This window comes from Phycodurus eques, chromosome 10 (genome assembly GCF_024500275.1).
Source record: "Phycodurus eques isolate BA_2022a chromosome 10, UOR_Pequ_1.1, whole genome shotgun sequence".
Lineage (NCBI taxonomy): Eukaryota > Metazoa > Chordata > Actinopteri > Syngnathiformes > Syngnathidae > Phycodurus > Phycodurus eques.
The window spans coordinates 29,938,514-29,952,562 of NC_084534.1; the positions used below are offsets into that span (position 1 = coordinate 29,938,514).

General features: G+C 46.5%; 1 protein-coding gene across 10 annotated transcripts in view; it reads left to right on the forward strand.

Moving 5' to 3' along the window:
• The window catches only part of LOC133409333 (dedicator of cytokinesis protein 3-like), a 55,564-nt gene that overhangs the window by 14,953 nt on the left and 26,562 nt on the right, over positions 1-14,049 (forward strand). For 5 of the 10 annotated variants that reach the window (XM_061689203.1, XM_061689209.1, XM_061689211.1 and 2 more), the window contains 22 exons: positions 2,763-2,926; positions 3,007-3,088; positions 3,185-3,245; positions 3,350-3,497; positions 3,569-3,657; positions 5,149-5,274; positions 5,347-5,471; positions 6,210-6,372; positions 6,460-6,566; positions 6,656-6,818; positions 6,894-6,991; positions 9,725-9,808; positions 10,226-10,326; positions 10,422-10,503; positions 10,675-10,845; positions 11,046-11,165; positions 11,782-11,977; positions 12,112-12,239; positions 12,484-12,630; positions 13,201-13,299; positions 13,695-13,789; positions 13,861-13,936. In XM_061689203.1, coding sequence (XP_061545187.1) covers positions 2,763-2,926; positions 3,007-3,088; positions 3,185-3,245; positions 3,350-3,497; positions 3,569-3,657; positions 5,149-5,274; positions 5,347-5,471; positions 6,210-6,372; positions 6,460-6,566; positions 6,656-6,818; positions 6,894-6,991; positions 9,725-9,808; positions 10,226-10,326; positions 10,422-10,503; positions 10,675-10,845; positions 11,046-11,165; positions 11,782-11,977; positions 12,112-12,239; positions 12,484-12,630; positions 13,201-13,299; positions 13,695-13,789; positions 13,861-13,936 — 2,625 coding nt within the window. The remainder of the gene's footprint in view (positions 1-2,762; positions 2,927-3,006; positions 3,089-3,184; positions 3,246-3,349; positions 3,498-3,568; positions 3,658-5,148; positions 5,275-5,346; positions 5,472-6,209; positions 6,373-6,459; positions 6,567-6,655; positions 6,819-6,893; positions 6,992-9,724; positions 9,809-10,225; positions 10,327-10,421; positions 10,504-10,674; positions 10,846-11,045; positions 11,166-11,781; positions 11,978-12,111; positions 12,240-12,483; positions 12,631-13,200; positions 13,300-13,694; positions 13,790-13,860; positions 13,937-14,049) is intronic. The other 5 variants (XM_061689207.1, XM_061689205.1, XM_061689206.1 and 2 more) reach the window with 5 other exon arrangements.

Here is a 14,049-nt window from a genome sequence, read left to right on the forward strand (position 1 = left end):
ACATTGTGATCTGCAGTGAAAGCAGGGAGTAGGTGGAAAGATTAGTTAGAAAGATGGAGGCATGCACTGGAAAGGAGAGGAATGAAGATTAGCCGAAGTAAGACAGAATATATGTGCATGAATGAGAGGGGTGGTGGGGGAAGAGTGAGGCTACAGGGAGAAGAGATAGCGAGGGTGGAGGACTTTAAATACTTGGGGTCAACCGTCCAGAGCAATGGTGAGTGTGGTCAGGGAGTGAAGAAACTGGTCCAAGCAGGTTGGAACGGGTGGAGGAAGGCGTCGGGTGTGTTATGTGACAGAAGAGTCTCTGCTAGGATGAAGGGCAAAGTTTATAAAACAGTGGTGAGGCCAGCCATGATGTACGGATGAGAGACAGTGGCACTGAAGAGACGACAGCAAGCAGAGCTGGAGGTGGCGGAAATGAAGATGTTGAGGTTCGCTCTCGGAGTGACCAGGTTGGATAAAATTAGAAATGAGCTCATCAGAGGGACAGCCAAGGTTCGATGTTTTGGAGACAAAGTTAGAGAGAGCAGACTTCGATGGTTTGGATACGTCCAGAGGAGAAATAGTGAGTATATTGGTAGAAGGATGATGAGGATGGAGCGGCCAGGCAAGAGAGTGAGAGGAAGAGCAAAGAGAAGGTTGATGGATGTCGTGAGGGAAGACATGAGGGCAGTTGGTGTTCGAGAGGAGGATGCAGGAGATAGCCTTACATGGAAAAGGATGACGCGCTGTGGCGAACCCTAAAGGGACAAGCCCAAAGGAAAAGAAGATACAATGTTTTTGTGTTATACATTGCGCTTTTTCTCTCTCAGTATATTATGCGCGTTTAGGCCTGTCATGATAGCAAATTCTTTTAGGACAATATATTTCCACAAAAACTATCACAACAAGCGATGGTATCGTTTTTTTTCATTCCACTTATATAATTATATTAGAACATAATAATTCAAGTGCATACTTTTTAAGAACACCCCATCTGGCTCCTCTCAATGTGGAGGAGCAGTGGGTCTACTCTGAGATCCTCCCGGATGACCGAACTTCTCACCCTATCTCTAAGGGAGAGCCCGGACACCCTGCGGAGGAAACTCATTTCGGCCGCTTGTATCCGGGATCTTGTTCTTTGGGTCACGACCCACAGCTCGTGACCATAGGTGAGGGTAGGAAAGTAGATCGACCGGTAAATTGAGAGCCTCGCCTTTCGGCTTAGCTCCTTCTTTACCACAACGGACTGATACAAAGTCCACATCACTGCAGACGCTGCACCGATCCGCCTGTCGATCTCCCGTTCCATTCTTCCCTCACTCGTGAACAAAACCCTGAGATACTTGAACTCCTCCACTTGGGGCAGGATCTCATCCCCGACCCGGAGAGGGCACGCCACCCTTTTCCGACTGAGGACCATGGTCTCAGATTCTGAGGGTCCCCGCTCTTTACAATCTCTGATTGGTTTAGAGACCATGATGAAACCCATCATGTGTCTGCTTTCAAGTCGAAATGTTTTTTTTCTTCTTACTCAAATGACTGGGCAGCTGTACGCCTGCATCCCCCCTACCATTCTGTTACATTTTCTTCTTAGTCTTGGTCCCTATATATATCCCATATGAGAGTGGCATAGAAGCCATGCCACTCTCATATGTCCAGCTTGAATATCAAATGTTAGTTATGGATTTGATTTTGCATTTTATGTACGTAGGAATGATGACTCTACGTAACGTAGATTCATTGATTGATAGATTGAGATGGAGCTGAAGCAAAATTCCGTTGGCAATGGGCCGCAATTCTTTTTTTGGCATCTACTTTTAAGTTGGACCATTTTTTTGTATTTCCTCTACAGTCCTCCCCGTTAAACTCACTGCGTTCACTGCAGCAGTGACCTGCTGCCACTCGCTGCGTTTCTTTTTATTTGTTGTGGCGCTTCCAAAGCCAGCTTTTGTGTGTATGCACACTAGTAGCTGGAATCCTGTGCACTTTTTGGTGACTGAGGGCCCAGTTTTACTTAATATCAAACATTATAGGATGCTCTGATTTTGCACTTTATGTACGATTTTGTTGTTTTGTTGGTATTTTTTTTAGTAATGCAGCTCATGCCTTTTGAAGTATGTGCCCTTTGGGTATAAATAACATGTTTGGATTAGAAAATTGCATATGGCGTGAGTGGGTGAGCGGAGAGGAGTGGCTGGCTGCCACCTACCAGCGCTCATGAAAAATAATAAAATTATATTAAGTACGTTCAAAGTACTTTTTCGAGTCTCATAGCAATAACACTGGGCTGCATTAAATTTATTTATTTATTTATTTTTTAATCAAGGCAAAATCTCTACAGGTGTGTGTGTGTGTGTATGCATGGTTTGATAGGATTTTGGTCGTACGGCACTTTCCGCTTTTGTTCATACGTACAGTTTTAGTATGAACCGTACGCTCTCTTTGATAAGTGATGTTGTTGTTATTGTTGTGAACACTAAGCTTAAGACTGGGTGCAAGACTGATTGCAATTACCATCCAAGTGCACCTCCTTGCTCCACTCTCCACTGGCAACTGCACCGCATACAGTAGGCAGAGGGAGGAGAGACATTTATCATAGCTCACAATGAATCAGTACCTAAATGTTAAGATAACCAAAATTAACAATCAAGAAATGACGATTCACATTACCTATCATGTCTTGGTAGATAAATGAAAACATGCATTTCTCTTATCCTTTTTTTGTGGAAAGAAATGTTCTGAATGATTAGCATCAACATCAATGTGATGACCTGCAGACTAACTTAAACCTTAACCAGAAGAACGGTGGTGGCGACCCGTGCAGAGTGCCAGTAGCACATCACCTACTTGTCAACTTGAAGAGTTTCACCTACAACAACATCGGTGAGGACAGCGACATCTTCTTCTGGCTCTATGACTCGAGGGAGGGAAAAAGCATCAGGTAGGCCTATGCCTCTGTGAGGGAGAAGACGCTTTCCTGAGGAGATCAGAGTGAAGATCGGCTTCTTGCTTGTCTTTCAGTGAAAGGTTCCTGGTTAGACTCAACAAAAACGGAGGGGTGAAGAATCCAGAGAAATTGGACAGGCTGTGCGCTCTTTTTACGGTAAAGACTTTGTTAGGGTGCACCGCTGTCCCCATCCTTGTCACCACGATTCTGTTGTAACATTGTGTGTGGGTGTGTGCGTGTGGGCGTGTGTAGGATTTGAGCAACAAAGATATGAAGCGAGATCTGTACATCGTCTCACAGGTGATTCGTACAGGTAAAAAAAACAACATAGTGAACACTTGTGACTTTGTCAATGGATGTCAACAATGTTCAACAACACGTACATGCACACACACATTCACACTCTCGCTGTTGCAGGGAGAATGTTGCTGAACGATCACAAAAAAGGTCCACCGCACGTTCGATACCGACGCCCTTACGGCTGCGCTGTTCTCGCCATGAGCGATGTCCTGCAAACCATCTCCGAACTTAAAGAGGAGAAAGACTTTGTCCTCAAAGTCTACATGTAAGTCTCTCTCTCTCTCTCTCACACACACCATTAGCGGACATTAGTTGTATTTGAAGTTCAACCTGCAGGTGTAACAACGAGAGTGAATGGTACCAGATCCATGAGAACATCATCCGCAAGTCCAGTACCAAATACTCAGCGCCTGGAAACAACTACGGTATGACTTTCATCTTTGAAATGTTATAATTATTATTTGTTACTAGTCGGGGTTGGTGTAAAGTTGGATTTTGGAGGAGCAGAGTGATTTTCATTCTGGCTGGTGAACAGGACACCAGCTCGACACCTCAGCGGGGTCCTCGAGGGTGTATGGGAGTTGGCCCCACCAGTCTTCATGTGCTTTGTGGATTTTGAGAAAGCATTGGACTGTGTGCGCCGAGGAGTCCTGTGTCCTGAGTCCTTTATGGAGTACCAGACCCCCTAATATGGAATGTTCAGTCAACAACACAATTTATTTTCAATATATCGTGTTTGCTTTGTGTTATATGCATCCTTCGCACCAAACCACAGGCTGTAGATGTAAATAACTGTCAATAAACTTGAAAAAAATCATGGAAAGAAATTCCACATAATGAAATGGTTTTCTTGAAGTATTAAGCAGTTTTGTTGCTTAAACTCGATAGACTTGTTGGATCAACGTAATTTAATATGGTTAATGTAACCAAATTACTAGAATTGCACCCAACTTAGTTTACTTGGCCTGAATAAACTTAGTTAATTTAAATAGGTTTCGTCCAACTTAATATCATACTTTTGGGCAAACTAAAATCCAACGTAATTTAATATGGTTAATGTAACCAAATTACTAGAATTGCACCCAACTTAGTTTACTTGGCCTGAATAAACTTAGTTAATTTAAATAGGTTTCGTCCAACTTAATATCATACTTTTGGGCAAACTAAAATTACACTATTCAAGCTAACCAAAGTAAATCAAGTTTGATGCAATCCTTGTAATATTGTTAAATTGGACACGTTGGCGGCGGCACGGTGGACGACTGGTTAGAGCGTCAGCCTCACAGTTCTGAGGACCCGGGTTCAATCCCTGACCCCGCCTGTGTGGAGTTTGCATGTTCTCCCCGTGCCTGCGTGGGTTTTCTCCGAGCACTCCGGTTTCCTCCCACATCCCAAAAACATGCATGAATTGGAGACTCTAAATTGCCCGTAGGCATGACTGTGAGTGCGAATGGTTGTTTGTTTGTATGTGCCCTGCGATTGGCTGGCAACCAGTTCAGGGTGTACCCCGCCTCCTGCCCGATGACAGCTGGGATAGGCTCCAGCACGCCCGCGACCCTAGTGAGGAGAAGCGGCTCAGATAATGGATGGATGGATGGACACGTTGGCGAGACTGTCTCACGGCTGGCATGGGAACACCTTGGGATTCCCCGGGAAGAGCTGGACGAAGTGGCTGGGGAGAGGGCAGTCTGGGCTTCCCTGAGTAAGGTCCTGCCCCCGCAACCCGACCCCAAATAAGCAGAAAAAAGTGTCTGAAAGCATGGATCTACCTTTAATACAAGAGCTATCCCTCCATAGAACAATCTTGTTTCCATGTATCGTTATCTTGTTTTCTGTGTATCTCCATCTTGCTTCCATGTTTGTATCTTGCTCCCAATTGTCTTCATCTGGCTCACGTTTACACGGTGTTCTTGCAGGTCTCATCATTTCGTTGCAGCTGTTGCGCGGCGACTTGGAGGAGCTCCGTTGTGAAAACAAATGGATGTTAAGTGGAGGCGTGGCCATGACGCGCAAGCTCAGCTTCCCTGACGTCATCATGCCCGGTGAGCTCGTGTTTTTCACGGTTGTGACAAAAATAGTCATGTGAGTTCAGCGTCATTTGTTTGCGTTGACAGGTGACATGCGAAACGACTTGTACTTGACACTGGAGCGAGGAGACTTTGAGAGAGGAGGAAAAAGCGTTCCGAAGAACATCGAAGTTGGCATTTACGTGCTCTACGCTGACGGAGAACTTGTACAGGTTGGTTAGCGCTCATCATCGTGTCTTCAAGGGCTCAAGATCATGTGCACTGAGTTACCGGCCAGCTGATGTTCTTGACAACTTTAGTGGTTGATTAAGCAAGGGTCTTCATCAAGGAGGTTTTCTATCAGCAAAAAATATTTTCCTCACTTAAGTGTTCCAAAAAATCACAAGCATCAAGCCCTTTTTGTTCTAGTAATTCAAACCAAGAAGTGCTACTAACGAGTCGGAAAATGTGTATGTAAGCATTCAAATAAACAAACGGATCAATTACATTACTAGTTAATGACAAAAAGGACCGAGCAAGGGAAAAATGTGGCTTAAAGCGAGGGAGGAGTGGAGCAAGAAGGGTAGCCAAGAAGATGCCAAAGTCACCTTAACGATAGGAATACAGAAAGTATCTAACACAGTAAATGTAACACGCAGCCGATCAAAACTAGGAACGGGACAGGATATTCTACGGCAAACGACAGTGGGGAAAAAAAAGTAACCATCATCTGGTGTCATTCTGGTGGCCACGCTGCCTAGAGGACCAAACAAAAATAAAAAGACAGCCTTTTTGTCACTATCATCCAATTATTCACTCCTGGCATCACCAGGCAGGCTAGGAGAGAAGGTCCAAAAAGAATCGTTTCGGTGACTAACAGCAAGTTGTCATTTCTGTGTTTTGGAAGAGAAAAGTGAAAATGAGAATAATATGAATCATGAGATGAAAGAAATGTTGATCTTGTGGTGCAGGACTGCATCAATCTGGGTTGCGGTGAGCCCAACGTGGCAGAGCATCGCTCCTTTGTGCTCTACCACAACAACAGCCCCCGATGGAGCGAGGCCATCAAACTTCCCATTCCCATCGACCAATTCCGAGGCTCTCATCTTCGCTTCGAGTTCCGACATTGTTCCAGTGAGGGTGACGGGCCTGCTTCATTAAATTTCTTCCTACCCAGACCATGTCTCAATTGTCAGCTTGTCTTCTTTCTGCTTCATGAAGCCAAGGACAAAGGAGACAAAAAACTCTTCGGTTTTTCTTTCACCCCACTGATGAGGGACGACGGGACTACACTGTCCGATCAGAGCCACGAACTGTTCGTTTACAAGGTGATTTTTTTTTGTTTTCTAACGATGTCCAATGTCTTCTTTTCTGTGACTGGTCCAGTTGTTGATGGCGATCTCTTGTGTGCCCTCAGTGTAATGAGAACACCACTTTCTGTAACCCCAGCCTCTATCTGGCCCTGCCCTGCTGCAAAGACCACTTGAACCTGGGGGTTCCCGGCATGGCCTTTCAGCGCAGCATGAGGGAAATTTTCTGGATCTCCACCCAGCTTTCGTCCACCAAGCTCACCCAGAATGGTAGACAAGAAGTGGTTGAGGTCTCTTCAGTCCATGTTCCCGATTGGAAATGTCAAATGTCTTCCTGTCTTCTAGTGGACCTTCTGGCTCTGCTCAAGTGGAAAGCTCATCCTGACCGAGTCGGCGACATCCTCGGTCGTCTGCGACATGTCAGCGGAGAGGAAGTCGTCAAGGTGAGCTCATCAGCTCAATTTTCCCTGTCAGCCGTCAGCTTTTATCTGACTTTCCTATTTACCACTTGGCAGATGACTTTAATGAGATTTCGATACGCTGCTGGATGCGAATGTTGTGTGCCTCATGATTTTTTTCTGAGGAAAAAGCATAAATATTAGGAGGTAACTCTTTACATACAGTTCTAAAACAATTCTAGATTGTTTTGATAGTTGTTTCAAAGGTTGTATATTACTAGCTTTTAGAAACATTGTACCTGGAGGTGGGTCTTGAAGGCAGGTGCCTAGTGGTCGGGTCTGCACCCATGCGGCCCGGCCTGCCACAGCCCAAAAGGGGAACGTAGGTTCCCCTTACCATGGGCTCACCACCTATGGGAGGGGCCATAGGGGTCGGTTGCAGTGTGAGGTGGGCGGTGACCAAAGGGAGAGACCTTGGCGGTCCGATCCCCAGCTACAGAAGCTGGCTCTAGGGACGTGGAACATCACCTCTTCAGCAGGGAAGGAGCTTGAGCTGGTGTGTGAGGTCGAGAAGTTCCGAGTAGATATAGTCGGTTGCCTCCACACACAGTTTGGGCTCTGATACCAGTCTTCCCGAGAGGGGTTGGACTCTCTTCCACTCTGGAGTTGCCCACGGTGAAAGGCGCCGAGCAGGTGTGGGTACACTTATTGCCCCCCCCGGCTTGGCGCCTGTACATTGGGGTTCACCTCTGGGTCGGGGTACGGTTGCTGACTGTTGTTTTTGCCTATGCACAAAACAGCAGCTCAGAATACCCACCGTTTTTGGAGTTCTTGGAGGAGGTGCTGGAGAGCGCTGCCGGTGGGGACTTCATCGTTCTGCTGGCGGACTTCAATGCTCACGTGACAATGACAGTAAGACCTGGGAGGGCATGATTGGGAGGAATGCCACCCCCCTCCCCCGATCAGAACCTGAGCTATTGAGTTATTGACCTTCTGTGCTCGTCATGGATTGTCCATAACAAACACCATGTTCAAGCATAAGGGTGTCCATACGTGCACTAGGCACCAATACTCCCTAGGCCGCAATTCGATGGTCAACTATGTGGTTGTGTCATCTGACTTGCACCCGCATTTCTTGGACACTTGGGTGAAGAGAGTGGCAGAGCTGTCAACCAATCACCACTTGGTGGTGTGTTGGCTCCGATGGTGGGGGAAGATGCCGGTCCGACCTGGCAGACCCAAACGTATTGTGAGGTTCTGCTGGGAACATCTGGCAGAATGCCCTGTCAGAAGGACTTTCAACTCCCACATCCAGCAGAACGTCGCTCAGGTTCCGGGTGAGGCGGGGGACAGACATTGAGTCAGAGTTGACCATGTTCCACACCTCCATTGTTGAGGCGGCCGACCGTAGCAGTGGCCGTAAGGTGGTCTGTGCCTGTCGTGGCGGCAATCCCCGAACCTGTTGGTGGACACCAATGGTGAGGGATGCCGTCAAGCTGAAGAATAAGTTCTATCAGGCATTTTTGGTCTGTGGGACTCCTGAGGCGGCTGATGGGTACCGGCTGCCCAAGCGGAATGCAGCTTTGGTGGTTGCTGAGGCAAAAACTCCGGATGGCTTCGAGGAAATTTTGCTCCACCATCCGGTGTCTCAGGAGGGGGACGCAGTGCACCATCAACACTGTGTATCGTGGTGATGGGGCGCTGCTGACCTCGACTTGGGAGATTGTGAGTCGGTAGGGAGAATACTTCGAAGACCTCCTCACTTCTACCGACACGCCTTCCCATGAGGAAGCAGAGTCTCGGATCTCTGATACTGGTTCTCCTATCTCTTGGGTTGAGGTCACCGAGATGGTTTAAAAGCTCCTCGGTGGCAAGACCCCGGGGGTGGATGAGAGTCACCCGGAGTTTCTAAAGGCTCTGGATGTTGTGGGGCTGTCCTGGTTGACACACCTCTGCAACATCGCGTGGGCATCCTGGACTCTGCCTCTGGACTGGCAGACTGTGGTGGTGGCCCCCCTTTTAAGAAGGGGGACCGGGGGACAGGAGGGTCACACTCCTCAGCTTCCTGGTAAGGTTTATTCAGGGGTGCTGGAGAGGAGGGTCTGTCGGAAAGTCAAATCTCGGATTCAGGAGGAGCAGTGTGGTTTTCGTCCTGTCCGTGGAACAGTGGACCAACTCTACACCCTTTGCAGGGCCCTCGTGGGTGTAGGGGAGTTCGCCCAACCACTCTACATTTGTTGGAGAAGGCATTCGACCATATCCCTCGGGGAGTTCTACTGGGAGTATGGGGCACCAAACCCCTTTATAGGGGCTGTTCGCTCCCAGTACGACCAGTGTCAGAGTTTGGTCCGCATTGCCGGCAGTAAATTGGATTCGTTTCCGCATTGCCGCCAGTAAATTGGATTCGTTTCCTCTCGATGTGCTCCTCCACATCGAGAGGAGCCAGATGAGGTGGCTTGGGCATCTAATTAGGATGCCTCCCGGACGCCTCCCTGGTGAGGTGTTTCGGGCATGTCCCACTGGGAGGAGACCCCAGGGACGACCCAGGACATGCTGGAGAGACTATATCTCCCAGCTGGCCTGGGAATGGCTCGGGGTCTCCCCGGAAGAGCTGGATGAAGTGGTTGGGGAGAGGGAAGTCCGGGCTTCCCTGCTAAAGGTACTGCCCCCGCGACACGACCTCGGACAACGGGAAGAAAATGGATGGATGGATGAAAACTTATAAAAAATCTTAGTAATGAATTAGACAGAATAATAAAGGTGAAATATATTTTTTAGTTTCTTCAAGACATTCTGGACACATTGTTTTCCATTCTCGATGACAACACAGACAAATATGGCCCTCTGGTCTTTCAGTCTCTGGTAAGATGGAAACAAAATCCACCCTTCTTTATATGCTTCTTACATTATGCAAGGAAATTAGCATTTGCATGTGTATTTGTTTTTTTTGTACAATAAAAATAGTTGTCTTCAGTCTGTTACCTGTCAGAGAACTTGATTTATATAAATTGAGTTGTCTGTTCATATTCAAATAAAATGTTGGAAGTCTTAGAGGAAGTCAAATGTTTTTTTTTAAGAAATGACATCACAAAGATAATTGAGACTCGTTAGGTCAGAATAGAAAAAAAAAAGCTCATGTGATCTGTTTTCTGATGAACGCCACTGGTCTGGCTTTTCTCATTTTTATGTACGGTCTTTGGCCAACAACAATCAAGGAATCGTTCAGAGAATATTTCCAAACTTTCCCAATGGAATGCTTATCCCAGAATTCCTCTTCAGGTTTTCGTCATCAATTTGCTGAGGGACAGCAAATATTTCCACTTCCGAGCTGTCATGGACACGTACATTCACAAACACTTTGCTGGGGCTTTGGCCTACAAGTGAGTGGTGCTGGGTGTGTGAGTGTGTGTTTGTGTGTGTCTGAGTTTGTGTGAGTGCATGCGAGTGCTGTTGAACGGCTTCACTTTTGTGTCAGGGAGCTGATCCGATGTCTCAGGTGGTCCATGGAGCGTTCGGCCGAGGCGACGCGACAAGATCACATCCAGGACGTAATGCGGGTAAGACTTGGCCACTTCAGCCATCATTACCCTGCAAAGGCTCATTTCTACATTCAACATTAAGAACTGTTCTTGATTTACTGGTATATGAACAAATACTAAACTGGTTAATGGATGATAACCATTGTGTGTTTAAATATGAAAAAAAATATCCTGTTCATTGATCGCCAGGCTCTGGAGTATCTGTTCAAGTTCATCGTTCAGTCTCGGAGTCTTTACTCTCGCGCCACCTGTGGGATGGAGGAGGAACAGTTTCGGAGCAGCATCCAAGAACTCTTTCAGTCCATCCGCTTTGTTCTCAGTCTGGACCGGCCCACCTGTGAGACCCTCATCTTCACTCAGGTGGGCAGACCAATCCTTAGTTTGACCCTGCTTAACACGGATCTTTGGAATCATTTAGAAAATGGGCTGGTCTGACTTTTGGTGTCCTTCTTCCTCCTCCGCCATCAATCTCCTACAACTCTTTTGTTCCACTGGCTCCTTTGTTATTCTTTGGGGTCGTGGGTTCCTCCCTTCTATTTACCGACACCCACGGCCCTCAGCCCATTCAAGGCCCGAGTCAGACCGGGCCCCGGGCCCAAGCCCTGCCCCCCGCCCCAGGCCTGGTTGCTTACAGTGCTCAGGTGTTGAGCTCCAACACCCTGCAGATGCCGCCTCTGTCAGTAAGTATGGATCCAGTAGATGTGTGGACTATGGACAGGCGGGAGGAAGGAAAGCCCGCTGCACCTTGCTTGGTCCACCACGCTCACACACATGCTTGGTCTGGGAATGTTTGGCGATATCACTCACTTCATCCCGCAATTTACACAAACGCTGTTGGCAGAAGCGACTAACATTTGTCTTTCTTTTTCAAAGCATGTTTTTCTCTCAAACATCCCAAAAATTATTTACTTTTAGTAACTTATATTGAAACATTTGCCTTTGGTGGAGGAAAAAGATAAAAAGATGATTCACTCCTAAAATGACACAAAATGTTTCCTTTGACGAAGAAGACTAAGAAACATTATTCAATTTTAGCCACACATGAAATGTTTGGCTTTGTATTGTTTCATAGTCTTCTTGGTTGGTCCGTACCAAGAAGAGATTGACTTTTGGTTAATTCATTCAATTCATTGATGGACCTAGGAGAATATGAAGGATGATTCACTTTTTAATCAGATTACCTGAAACATTTGCTATTGATTGATCATGAAAACTAAGATGATTCATTTTTAGTTAAAAAAGGCCTTAGTTTGTATTTCACATTGTCAACCTTAATATCGGTGTGACCATTTGCAGGTCGCTGTGTTGAACTCTTTTCCAGCCATCTTTGATGAGCTGCTGCACATGTTTTCAGTCCAAGAAGTGGCAGAATTTGCGCGCGGCACTTTGGCTAGTTTGCCATCCATGCTTCACATTCCAGGACATTCCATGGATGCCGTCAAACTGCAGTCCATAGCTCGCACCGTTGACAGCAGGCTCTTCTCTTTTCCAGGTGAATGTCTCACTGGAAACATGACTACCATTCACAAACTGATGACTCGGCCCACGTCAACTGATAGTGCGCGTGTGTGTGTGTGTGTGTGTGTGTGTGTGCATGTCCGCATGTCCGCGCGTGTGGTTCATCAGAGTCTCGAAGGATCATACTCCCTGTGGTTCTTCATCACATTCATCTTCATCTGAGGCATCAGAAAGAGCTGTTAATGTGCTCTGGAGTTCTCACCTCTCTTTTCTCGATCATCAAGACCAGCTCGCTGGTAACTAACACATATACACACACACACACACATAAACTGAAATATAACACTCGAATTCTTCAGCAGGTTCTGTGTCACACAGGAAAAAAAGATTCTTTCTAAACTCGAAGTCCGACTTTTTTGGATTGCTAAATGTTTATAACAAGTTAGGTCTCGTCATAAGACATTCATTTGGTTAAATGACATCAGTACCGGTATGTGACTTTTGAGGGAAAATTATTTTCTTCTCCGCAATTTTTCCCAGGATGCATCGGTGCAGGAGGAGGTGGAGATGATGGTGGAGTCTGTGCTGGAGGTCCTCCTGCAGACCCTGCTATCAATCATGAGCAAGAGCCAATCACAGGAGGCGGTAAGAGGTCATCGCTGTCCTCAGTGCACCGCCGAGATCTCTGTTAGTAACTAACAATCAAAATTTTCTCGAACTAGCTGCCATCAGTGGGCGGGGGAAAATGTGATTGACACGTGACTCAGCAGAATGCTGTAAAATGAATAAAAAAGTAACATTTGCTTTAAGGAATAAAAGTAGAGGAATAACTACACCAAAAAAGGTATTGCTATTCTTCTTCTCGCAATTATTATTCAAACGAAAGTAAAATTTCACGCATTTTACCCCGTCCAATTCATTTCCCCCTCACCCGCCTTGTGTTTATCATCCACTTATTTTTGGGCATGTTTCCACATGTGAATTTTCATTCAAGCTGCTTTTGCACTCAACTGAGTTTATATACAGTATGTAACATTACAGAATGTGGTGTTCATTTAGTATAGTTTGAAAGGAAATGTTACCCTTTGAGATGTGATGAAGTTGCGGGTAAAAACCGGGCTATGCTAACAAGCTAACTGATGGACTCGTCATGTTTCATACATCACTTCCTGTCCATTGAGTTTCCGCTTTCACTGACTGCTTCCCGGTGTCCTGTGATGGGCTGATGTGTGTGTGTGACTGCATCCCTATTGGCAGGGAGAGTTTGTGTCCTGCCTTCTGTCCCTCCTCCGTCACATGACTGACGTCCACTTCCAGCACCTGATGGAGAACTTTCAGAGCAAAGAAGTGCTCAAGGTACGTCCAAGGAGCAAGTACTGCCTTGCGAAGACTTTTAAATAAACAGTAAATATAAAAAATCCCACCCTTTTTGGAGTCCTTGGAGGGGGTGCTGGACAGCGCTCCCGATTATTATTCGGGAGCGCTGTCCAGCACCCCCCTGGCCTGGGAACGCCTCGGGATCCCCCCGGAAGATCTGGAGGAAGTGGCTGGGGAGAGGGAAGTCTGGGCGTCCCTGCTAAAGCTACTGCCCCCGCGACCCGACCTCGGATAAGCGGTAGAAAATGGATGGATGGATGTCAAAAATCCTATGAGTGTCAAAGAAAAGAATAGCGCTTTTAGTTTGAGGCCCAAAGAACACGTTCAAATCTGTCAGACCAGCAGAATATTGAGAACTATTTTTGTCTGATCAGGAATTCATGATGAAGATTTGGTGCGTGTTTCGAAACCTCATGAAGCTGAGTATTTTCCCACGGGACTGGAACGTGATGAGGCTCCTGACGAGCCAGTAAGAAGCGCAACGGAGAACGCCAAAGAAGGCTGGGGTCATATGACTCACTTTGACTTTCTGCTTTTCAGGATCATCCTGTCCACCGTGCAGCGTCTGGCACCATTTCAGCTCAAGAACTTCGTAGGAGCTGACTTTGACTTCAAGGTACTGCCAGCATTATTCATCAACCACCATCTCAACATCAGTGATCATTCGTATCTATTTGGCAAACACATTATTACTATTATTATTATTATTATTTTATTTTACTTATCTAC